This window comes from Aythya marila, assembly GCF_965140915.1.
Source record: "Aythya marila genome assembly, chromosome: 1".
Classification (NCBI taxonomy): domain Eukaryota; kingdom Metazoa; phylum Chordata; class Aves; order Anseriformes; family Anatidae; genus Aythya; species Aythya marila.
The window spans coordinates 168,651,940-168,664,037 of record NC_139042.1 but is presented as its reverse complement, the minus strand read 5'-3'; the positions used below and the strand labels follow the sequence as shown (position 1 = coordinate 168,664,037).

General features: G+C 39.7%; 1 protein-coding gene across 1 annotated transcript in view; it reads left to right on the top strand.

Moving 5' to 3' along the window:
- The window catches only part of TPH2 (tryptophan hydroxylase 2), a gene marked incomplete at both ends in the record, with an annotated part of 50,535 nt that overhangs the window by 15,704 nt on the left and 22,733 nt on the right, over positions 1-12,098 (top strand). The window contains 2 exons of the mRNA XM_082776106.1: positions 924-1,059; positions 6,437-6,563. Of these exons, the coding sequence (XP_082632232.1) occupies positions 924-1,059; positions 6,437-6,563 (263 nt within the window). The remainder of the gene's footprint in view (positions 1-923; positions 1,060-6,436; positions 6,564-12,098) is intronic.

Genomic DNA, 12,098 nt, shown 5'->3' with positions numbered 1-12,098 from the left:
GGGGAAGGAAGAAAAAAACCTCACCACCTCTTTCATCCCAAATGTGCATAGCAAACTTTTAACTAAGAGAACTATAACATTTATAATAGAAGGCTTACTTTCCCTTGTCCCTGCTTCATCCTTAACTCTTGTTTGTGAACACCTGCATTGACACATAATGGACTCACTGGTCTTTGAATTTTATTGTGTCCTTCTGGATCTGTCATGTACTGCTCTAAGATTTCTAAGAAATGATGCTAAAGTCTAGATGTTCTTTTCCTGTAACTGGAAATTCAAAAACTTGCACTTCTTTCAGAAATATTTTCAGACTAAATAGAACAACAGTAATATCTGTTGAAGAAAAACTTGAAACAGTTTTTCTCCTGTAAATTCTTGGAAAGAATAAAGAATGAATGTGGAAGAGAAATCTCCTTTGCAAAGTTACAGAGTCTGAAATAATTCCCTACTGGGACTTACCTGATGAAGCAACAGTTTCTTAAAAATTAAAACGAGGACCTCAACTTTGAAAGGCAGTATTTTATCTGTAAAAATAAGGACAGGTTTGGTTTAATCCTATTTTGCTTTGTTAGTTTTTAATACATTTACGGAAGTCATCCTCTGTTTTGGATGCTTCTCTCCTGTTTTGCTACCATATATAAAAATCAGATGCATTGTGATTTGAGAACGTCCTGTATGGTACCTTACCTTCTTGTCTATACAAAGTTATTTAAACAAACTTTGAAGTACCTCATGCTGTTTTCAAAAAACATATGCTAGTAATGCAAAAATAGTTCTTGTACTTAATAGGTGAAAATTATATACAGTGATCTTTAGCCAATATTCTCCATGTCATGCTTCTGGTAATTAACTGCAGGCCATTACCTGTCTTCAGAAATTGATGTAATGATATATAATATGGTCTTTTATTATCTCCTTCACTTCAGAAAGGTCTGGCTTCACAGTGAGACCAGTTGCTGGATACCTCTCTCCCCGAGATTTTTTAGCTGGCTTAGCGTACAGAGTCTTTCACTGTACTCAGTATATACGACATGGCTCAGATCCTCTCTACACACCAGAACCGTAAGTCGCTACATTTGCTTCAGTGATTGGAAAAGAAATGCTCTCAGAATTTTTAAAAGACCCAATTGAAGTTGCCAAGGTTGAAAAGAGGAAGCTTGCTGCAAATGTAGAAATATAATTATGCTGTCAGTGACAAAACACTTCACTTAGGGGAATCAGAATTTAATTAGGATTTTTTTCTTGGACTTTTTGCAGCGGTCTTAAATAGCTGTGTTATTTAGCTGCTGGGTCAAAAATATCTACCTAAATTATTCTGCAGTGGAAGATGTAAGTTTTCAACTAAATATTTTGAAAAAAAAAAAACCAACCTACAATTTTCTGGTGGACAATTAAGGAAAGAAGATTGAAAGAAAAGCACTGAATCCCTTGAAAACAATTACTTTCAGAATTATAATTTGATCTCCTTGCATCCCCATTGATCTCTTTTGGGCCAGACACCACAGCAAAACTTCATCTCTTGCCTATGATACAACACAAACAAGTCAGGAGGCACAGTTTTCTCACCCAGTAAGGATATTAGATATGAAGCCCTTTACAGAGAATATGGTAGAAATAAGAGTGACTTTAATTATGACTTTCATGGGACAGCATTGTGGCTTTTCCAAAACAGTGCTGTGAGTTTGGAGGAAATATTTTGGCATTTGATCTCTTGGTGAAAAATGGAGGGGGGAAAAAAGATCAAAGGGATTATAGTTCTTGTCTTGTATTATATATGTTGTGCTCTGTGCAGTAATAACAGAACAATTCATGTCAGGTAATATGGAGGTAGTTTCAACAAAGGCAGCTGCTGATCTTGTAAACCACAGGAATGGCATTTATGCAGTGAATCAGTTATCAGACAGCTACAACGAAACTGCATCATTGTTTACTCAGCTTGTACTATTTCAGTGTGTTTTATTTTTGCCAAAATTTACACAAAGGGTTCATGTATATGTATTCAGCTCCAGTTCTGTAAACATTTGGACCCATGCCTAACTTTGATTTCATGAATAGACTGCTGAAACCATGGAATAATATTTTTGGATGTAAAAGGATTAATGGAACTGCGCATTAAACTGGATTTATAAATGCACTAACATTATTCTGACCGGAGTCAGCAGGTGGTGCTGTTAGACACTCATCAACCTACTCTTTTCCTCAGCGTGAGGACAGGGCAAAGCATTTGCTAAAATGCCGTGAGGCTAGTTTTGTGTCCATTTTTCCATTGAGAAAGAGGTGGTAGTCACCGAAGGAATACACTTGCAAGTTTTAGGGACGTTACAATTTAGAGAGAAAGGCTCGGATGCATGCTGCTGGATTTCCTCTGGTCTGAGAATACCTGTAGATATTTAAAAAAATAAAATATATACTTAGGAAATACCAGGCTTTGCACCAATTATTTTCTCTCCTGTGGGAAGCCAGTATCTCAGTTTGTAACACCTGCTGATACATAGCGGGTGAGTGATGACATTATTAACTTAAAACTAGGAGTATATTTTTGCCTATTAATAGAGGATTTAGGTGCATGACTCGAACAGGAACCAAGGAAGGAACATCTTTCAGGAAACAATTAAGTGTGCCTGTATTTTTACTGATGTTCTCTGGTTCACTGATTTGTATATTTGTATCCTCTGTAGTCTCCAGGATGCTGCTTGTGTTCAGAATTATGCAGCATGTCACGGCTGATCCTTAGTAGTAACTGCAACTACCTTCTGTAACCTTTCTGGTCATGGTGTCTGGAATGTCACTGTCTGGTAATACTAGTTCAATTAGAATTAATATTTTTGTTTTCTATTCGGTCTAAGCTTAAAAATTCAGATTTTGGTCTTAACAACTCTAACTATGACTAACAGAGGAATGAAGTTGTCATGCCCTAATTATGCTACCTTTTTCCTGCAGATCTGCTTGTTCAGAAACTACATAAATGAAATAATGTGCACTATGAGGAACTCCACTGTAAAATTTTGAAAATCCCTTTTAAATTGTATGTGATTTTTTCATAAAATAGAACACAGAGTAGGTGTTACCAGAAATGCAGGAGTGAAATCCTGGCTTTGTTGAAATCAATGGCAAAACTAAACTGACTTGAGCAGGGACAGCTCTTCATCTTCCACAGCAGCTGCAATGGCCTGAGATCTGCTAGTTGATATATGGGGCCATAATGAGGTTTGCTGCAGGTCCATGGCTTGGTGAATGTTGCATTTCGGTGATATAAACCTGGTAAAAAAACTACTTTTGACTTCAGTGGGCTTTCCATCAGGTTTAACACCCAGGCTATAGAGCTAGATACAAATTAGAGAGTTCATTTGGTTTGATCTGTATCACTACTATATGCATTTTAAAACATTTCTTTCTGAGTTTCATTATGTTCCTACTACATTCACAGAGCTATATAGATTTCCTCTGCTCAGCTAACTAATTTAGTCCAAGAAAAATCTTTTGCTGTGAAATGTGCATTACAAAAATCTTATTTTCTCTGAGCAATGTGTGTGAATAAATTAAAGGAACTTAATTATTTTCTGAATAAAACAAAACAAAAGAATCAAGACTTGGTAGTTAAGCAGAGAGTTATATTGTTTAGACTATCTATAAAGGACCAGACAGGCACAGAAATCTAAGGGACTCCAATGACAATCCCAAATGCTGGTTCACGGTTCTGCCTGGAAGCCGTGGTACGCCTTATTTTATTTTATTTTTGTGGTTGCTGTTCATATGCTTTGTGTTTCAAGATGACTTCTTTCTAACTACCCATTCAAAATACTTTGCACAGTTTTAAAGGAAAAATCTGCAAGGTAAAGGCATAAGAGAAATATTTTCTGCCTTCTCACCTTCTTTTCCTTTCCAGGAGAGCCAAGCTAGTACGGCTGGCCTTTGTTCTCAATTTGTGTGCAAGGATGGAAGTGACACAAAGAGCCTGTGCCCCAGCGCAGATCAAGGAATAACACGTCTTATTTGTTTCTGGGAGCTGTGACTTCAGCGCAGTAAAACGGGGATGTAGACATTCACTCAGTAGCCAGTAGTAGAGATGCAGCTGTGGAAGCCTGCCTGGAGCCAAGGGCACTTACCTGAAGCCAGGAGCTTGAAAGCCAGTCCCACTCTTATCTTCTTTGCTTTCCTTATTAGATCTACTGATACATGTATGAAGTCACATTAAATATGTATGGACCGGTGAAGTATTTAGTAATCAGTGTTGATTTCTTCAGTGAAGATGGGAAGTGGAGGTAGGGCACTGGATTTGCAGAGAATGGGCTTTGTGGTCCTTTTCTGTATTGAAGGGGATGGGTAGAGGAATCGGGTTCCTCCAGCGAATTGCTTGATGCTGGGAATTCTCTAGGTGCATCCATGAGGTGCATCAAACTCTGTTTCCCTGCAGTCCTTTGGGTTAGTGAGCTAAATCTTGCAGGAGATGACAAGAAGTTGTTGTGACTGGAACTGAATTAATAAAGAACGGTCATTAACCTTTGATGATTGTCCACTCAAGTGATGCAAACCATCTCCTGAACAGAGAGATGATACCATGCAGAGCAAGCCAATTTTTCATATCCGAGCTCCAATGAGGAAAGCTGGGTTATCTAAGCTACAGCTCCAGTGGTAGGAAATGTTGATCTTGTAAGTCTCAGAGCATCGCCAGTCGAAGGTGTGAGGAGATGATTAAAACAACAACAACAAAAAAGCCTTCTTGCCAGCTGATTTTGAATAAATACAAATAAGGAGAAGTTGTGAATTTCCCAGGCTCTTGAAGGTGCAGTGATGTAGGAACAAGGGAAGGAAGACCTTAAAGGAAGGGCAAGCTTTCCCAGGCAGTGGATGGGGTGGGGGAAGCAGTTTTCCTTATGCAAGTCTGATGCTGTTCCTGGCCAGCTGTACATTATCAAACCTGTTTCAGAGCTGTTGAGTAAGTATATTGGCACACAATTAATTTGAACACTCAGTCTATATTGCTGCAGCTGAGTCTCTAGGTAACAGGTGGGACGTGTTTGTTTCATCGTGTGTCATGAACATCCTCTTATCTTTCTTTGGGAAATACGTATGTCTGGGAAAGAAGATAAGTGAGATCTGGTAATTCTTCTAGGTGGCTGAGTGAATTAGCTGAATGTGAGCTAAGCTCCAACTTGTCATGCACAACTTCTGAGCTCTGCCTGTCTCACCAAAAAGTGTGAAGGTAACATAAGCAAATGTTGTCAAGCATCTGTCAGTGAGGCCAGCTGGGCTGAGAAGAGAGACTTTCAAGTAACCTTGTGATACTGGGACTGTATTTGATCAGCTTTTGGTGAAGCAAAGTAGGAATGCCAAAATGCTAATGTTCATTTGCATGTATTCAGAAACCATTACCTACCTAGGCACAGTTGGCACAGGCTTCATGGTAAAGAGCAGTGAGTAAAAATAGGAGGCTTTAAATTATATAGAGGGTTGTTTTTCTGTTTATGATTTATCTGAAGTGTCAGGTTCTGTGTCTTTTAGAACAAAAATAGTTTATAAAAGACAAATTGGATGATTTTGGATAGAAGGCAGAAAGCTTGATGTTTTCTCCCTGCCTTTAAAACATTTGTTTACAGCTTAAAAAAAAAAAAAAAGAGAGAAGTGTCTTTGAAGAGACAAAAGCAAAGGAAATGTCAGATCCGATTTTTAAAGTGAACTTTATTACCAACTCCATTATTTTCTGTGAACAAATGCACCAAAACTTTCAGAATTGTTTGAGAGCTTTTGTAGATGATGCATGTGCACTTTTGTTTGTTTGGTGAGTTTTTTTTAGACTTATATTTGCACTTTGTTGTGACTAATAATGCACTTACAGATGTGGACAGTAGATTTTCTGAAACAAGACAAATTCTCTGCTTTTTCTGGAATCTGCTTGGTGAGAATTGGACTTTGTAAGAAAAATAACTTCTTAATTTCAGCAGGAAGTCATGGCAAAATGAAAAATTAAACACAAATACTTCTGTAAATACTGCCCTAAATTTCCAGTGGCAAGTAGCAAAATGTCTGGTTATGGAGCTGTGCCCAGGTGTGGAAGAGGTAATGAAGAAGAAGAAGAGTGTAGGATTTTGAGCTTGATTCATGTGGAGAGAATTGCCAAAAACTGTACGTGCGAGACAAGTGGCTTTCCTCTGGGCAATTCGCTCTTCATGGAATTGAGCCTGGAAGACAACAATGATCACGCCCCACCAGTCAATCTGGAAATGATGGGGAAATCATGGAACAGGAGTTGTTAACCCGTTTAATAGAAATAAACCTGTGTGTTTCTACAGAACCGTATAGAGGGGAGAGAGAGCCTGTAAAAACATGCTTTGTGGTAAGACCTTTCAAGCAGAGGTCAGACCCATGTAAAATGGTCTATGTTAAATTGATTATGGAATTTATTTCTGTAATGCCTCTCTTCTCATTTCTGTTCCCCTAGGGATACGTGCCATGAACTCCTGGGACATGTACCTCTACTTGCTGATCCCAAATTTGCCCAGTTTTCTCAAGAGATAGGACTTGCTTCACTGGGAGCATCTGATGAAGATGTTCAGAAATTAGCCACCGTGAGTCAGTTCATTTTGTGGCATGCTCCCTCCTATCTGTCCTTCGTTTTGGTTGATGAAATGACACGTATTGTCTTATGAGAGCTGACTGTGTTTTCAGATGACTATGATGTGACAATCTCAGAGCTTTAGGTGTTTTTCCATTGTTTTTAATAAGAGCAAAGCTGAACACTCATCTTTAAGTAGTCAGTTTTATTATTTATGTGCAATAACCATCCAATTTCAAGGGCTAGCTGAGATGGATTTTGTCTGCTTTAAGGTGCTGAAAACAAGTAAGCAAGGTAATTTGGAAGAGGGGAGGGAGAAAAAACATTTTGGTGTGTACTCTCAGCTCTACGCAGTTAGTTCCTCCACAGGTGGCCACTTTGGCTCTTAGCACTGCTATTTCTGTACTCACTGATCAGTCTTGCAGATGTTCACTGTATTGTAGTGTGATAGATTTTGAGATGATTTTGCATCCTTGTTACTGCTCCTGTTGGAGAACATGTAGTTCCGAAGCCAAGGCTGTGCTGCAGTAGATTTAGACTGAGGTCAAGTGCCTCAGCCAGTAGCTGTGAGCAGGATTTTATGTTTCATCAAATGAGGCATGTTCCCACAGAAAGTGAGAACAGAAGAGGCTGCATGTTAAAGATGTTAGATGACCACCCAACTGGAACCTTCCTGCCTCTTGTGTGAGTGTTTGCACTGAAAGGCTATGTCAAGTTGCCAGGACTCTCTGCTCCTGCCCGCCTGTCAGCCCTACTGCAGTGCCATTTCCAAATAGCTCACGTGCTGTCCTTTGCATCATTACATAGATTGGTGACCCCTGGGCTATACTGCTTGCTCAGTTCAGCTGTCCTGTTTTAACTTGCTGTGTGCAGCTTGCTTGTGTGTATTCCGTTAAAACCTACGCTGCAAATAATTTCATAAACATTATTGCATTAGAAAACAACTCAATATTTAAATATTTTATCTGATGAAAAATTCTGGGAGATCCAGCAGAAAAATTACCTTAATTACCAGGTTACCTTAAAACTTACTTTGTGTACTACTGCTTTCCTACATGAGAAGCACAGTGAGGATTTTAATGGTTAGAAATAACTTGGATTCATTATTGAAAGCAGATTCAAAAAAGGCTCTGTTAAACTGTCGTAGTTGTGATGCACTGGCTTAGTACAGTCTTAGAGTCCCATCTACTGAGTCCCATCTATTGAAAAAGGAGTTTGTTTGTACCCTTTTTTTTACTTTCTCCTGCAGCCCTCCAGATGAGGCCACCAATTTTATTTAATGGAAAATCCTCACTCTGTAATTAGACAGGCTTGATATCCTGCTCCTGGCTGCTTCCTCTCACATTCTTCAGGATACGTTTTTTGCTTTTCCAATGGCTGTCTACTGAGAAGAAATTGTTGTTCATATGGAGGACTCATGAAAGTTGTGTGTCTATATGCAAATTTGCTAGGAGGGGACTTGATAGGAAGCAGACCTACCTTGTCATGAGTTGCAGCCTCAAGAGAAACTAGCTATCTGGCTGTTTCTGCAGGTATTTTGAAAAAAGTGGTGTATTCAAGTCTTTCACCCCATAATAACTTTAGATGGCATGGGCCTGTTGCAGAGGACAAGGTTGAGACTAATCTGTTTGGGAGAGATATTAATTCAAAATGACCTCTGAATATTATATAAATGCTTTTACTCTCCCCCTCCCAGAAATTCCCAGTTATGACTGACTGTGTCATCTGAACAATGAACTGCTCCTGAATCACAAAGCCAAAAATAAAAGAAGACAGCTGAGTCACTTTCCCTTATCACACTGAGAATTTGAAATCTGAGTCAAAGTTGATTCCTCCTCCCATGCTGGAAATAGCTCTTTCAGGTGGAAAAAGGCATTTAAAAAGAGCCTTATGGTAACCCAGGTGTTGTTATTTTTTGTAGAAGCACAATGAAGGGCTATACTCCCCTGGGGCAGGTGCTTGACAAATACAGAGACATTACTTGTCCTAAAATTTGCAATGTAAACAGAGTCAGTTTGAGAGCAAGTAGAAAGAATATAGCTCAGCAGAGAGGGTGAAGAGGCCAAGAAATGCATTTAGTTGTGCACCAAATGTCACCTGATGTGCTATTAACTGACTTTTGCAATATTCCGTCCCATTTCCATCCTAGATTTATATAAAAAAAAAAAAAAAGCCAACAAAAACCAGCAAGCTGAAAAATGCCAGCCAAGAGTCTTAACACAGAAAAACAGCGCAGGTTCCAGCTAGGCAACTTCAAAGTAAATAGAGAAACAAATGAATGGAGGGAGAACATGCATATTAATGAGCTCGAAGCAATATGCTCAAGGCAAGCTTGCCATTATCATGACCTGTTTCAAAAGATAGTGACATTAACAGCTGAGCCCTTACCGGGAGGACAATGGCTTTAGGAAGAGAGGAAAACGCCTCTTAGGAATTCAGACCAGAAAGGGAAGAATTATTACAGGTGATTTGCTAATCTTCCGCTCCAGTCTGCTCTCAAAAGCCACCCTGTATCTGCCTTGATAGATCTGCTCTTTGTGTGCCATCAGGCCTGAGCTGCGAAGGAAAGGTGCCAGTAGTTTTGTCCCTGCAGAGCTGACACGGTGCATGGGGAGCAAGCAGGGGTCTGGTCCCCAGGCAGACCAGAATGGTTTGCCAAATGGCAATTAGTCACCCCTGTGCAACCCTGCTGAGAGCACAGATTAGATGGGAGACCTTGCAGAGGTGCTGGCCAGCTGCAGGGGAAGGACGGCTGCAGTGGAAGAGGGCTGAAAAGGGAGGGATGTGAGTCTACCTCTGCCTCCGGTTTGGGTCTGGTAGTCAGGCTGGGGCAAGGGGGAAGAGATGGCTGCTGCTCCTTTTCAAAGTTAAACACTCTAACCCTGAGAAATGGCATATTGAAAGAGCCAAAAGACCGTTTTAGCAGTGTTTTTAGAGAGTTACTGTTCCCTTTACAATATTTTAGGGCAGTAAGAAAAAAAAATACAAGTGAATGAGTGACAGATTACTGCAACAAGGCAAAATATTTCCACAATCCTTTTTTTTTTTTTTGCTTGTCCTGTGGTACAAAGCACTTAGTAGTTCAGAAAATACAATATTGGCCATGTTTGCCTGGGTACTAATTATGATCATCATAACTAATGTCTTGAGCTACTGTGTGTGACTTTGTAAAAAATGGTTTTGAGTTGATTTTTCAAGCATGCTTGGTCTTTCCATTTTCATATAGTACTAATAAACAAAGACTGTCTTTTCTGCTTACCTGTCAAACTCTGTGCTGGAGGGAGGACTTGGCATGAGGTGTTTCAGCTAATTTATGTAATATATCATTTACAACACATTTAACAGCACATAATGTAAGGTTTTGTCAGAAAAATTGTACAAAAAATACACCTCAGTTTATATTTCAATATTATCTTGTAATTTGTGGACTTGTGAGCCTGAGAGCAGCTGCCTTTGTAAAGCTGCAAGCCGATAAGCAGGATTCTCTCTCTTGCTGATGGCAGGAATGACTCCCAACTCCTGCTGAGCTCTTTCAGCATAGCTCAGATTGCCCTTTGCAGGGCAGTTAAGTAGTAGACATGTATGTAAAATTGAGTGGGGATTCAGAAATTGGGGCAAATTGGTGGTGATTCAGAAAAGAGGAGGTTAGGGCAGTATCTGTGGTTTGTATGCGGTTTATTGTGAAATCTTTCCATCCAAGAATTTGTCCATTATGGGCTAATTAGCCTTAGTAACTTTTTTTCCCACAATAGTTACTTACTGTAAGGTACATTTAAACCCTCATCTCTCCAAAACTGAAAAATTGCCTTTTCATTTTTCTTAACAATATTTTCCTCCCGGTATTTTAGTAGCATAGGGCAGTAGAAATCAAGCAATTTCTCTTGGTTTTGCTAGTCTTTATGCAGAAATCACAATAGTGAATTGCTTCCTAATTTGAAGGAATTGTGTGTGGTGAGGTCTTGTGAATACGTTTCAAGGTTGTTATGAATCTGAACGTTTTACCTTGCCTTGGATAAATGCTGAGGCCAATGGTGTATTTCTACTGATGACCTTAGTTTATCTCTGTGTGAGTCACACACAAAGTATTTTAGATATATATGCTGGGATAAGCAATTCATGTGAGCTTACTTGCCTGTCTTCCCTGAGGATCTCTGCTGTCTGGTTTTGTTGGCTTCATTCAAGTTCTTCTACACCGAACAACTGGCACACAATTCAGGACAATTACACATTATGTTTCGAATCATTCAGGATGGAAAAGACCTCTAAGATCATCTAGTCCAACCTTTAACCTAGTACTAAAGTCTACCACTACACCGTGCTACGAAGTTGTACATTTACACATACCTTGAAGATCTTCAGGGATGGTGACTCCACCACTTCCCTGGGCAGCCTGTTCCAATGCCACACAACCCTTTCAGTAAAGAAATTTCTCCTAATATCCAACCTAAACCTCCACTGGCACAAATTGAGGGCATTTCCCCTCGTCTTATCACTTGGTGCTTGGAACAGAAGTCCAATCCCCACCTTGCTATAGATAAGATCTGCCCTAAGCCTTCTTTTCTCTAGGCTGAACAGCCCCTGTTCCCTCAGCTACTCCTCGTAAGACTTCTTTCCTTGACCCTTCACCTGAGGGGCAGATGACCAGAATGGAAGAAACGGGAGCATTGCAGATAAAGGCTGAGTTGCATTTACCAGCTTTGGGTCGATGCAGCATTTGTGGTCATACTAGATGGCACAAACTGTTGTGATCTCTCATCTTCAAAACAGATTAGGTTTCCCAGAGGGGCTATCGATAGCATTAGGCTGTAAGTACAGCTTGTGAACTGGGTAACTGCCTTCCTCCATGAATGAACAAATGGAGCAGAGAAGAAAACTATGTAAATACTTGAGATTTTGAACATTCCCACTGTGCATCTGGAAAATCAAGGTTTCTTGAATGTTTCTCATTTACACTTGCAAAATGATAGGCAGCAAACTAACCACTGTGCTAGTCTGTGATCAGATCCCCTGCTGAAGCTGTTCTGCCATATAAAAATAATTGTGTATTGGCCAACTGAAACCTGCTATTATAGCCCAAGAGCTATGGCATTCACTGAGCATATTGAAGTTTAACATTCAAATCTCTACTCAGTCTTTTTTCTGTATCCCAAATGTATGCCATAATTGTGTGACAAATGCCAGGAGTGAGCAGAGTGCGTACCCTAAGTCCAATGGAGGCATAATGGAGTTTCTTGCAAAGGAGTTGCTTCCAGCTGCACCTGTAGTTAATTAAAGATCTGCAGCATGAAGAGCTGGGTGTGATGAATATGATTTAAAAACTGCTTGAGTAAATTTTGACAGACTTATGGGAGACATGAAACAACTCTGATTGGGGATGCATGTCACTTAGAGAAGATGAACCAATCCCCAGTGTAAAACCTGGGATTGTAAAGCTGAAATATATGTGAAAGAAAACTACAGCTAGACATTGTCCTGCCACACAGCATGAGACTGAAAATGCTGTCATCCATACTGTTCATCAGTTGAGAAGTATGAGACCATGGTGTGG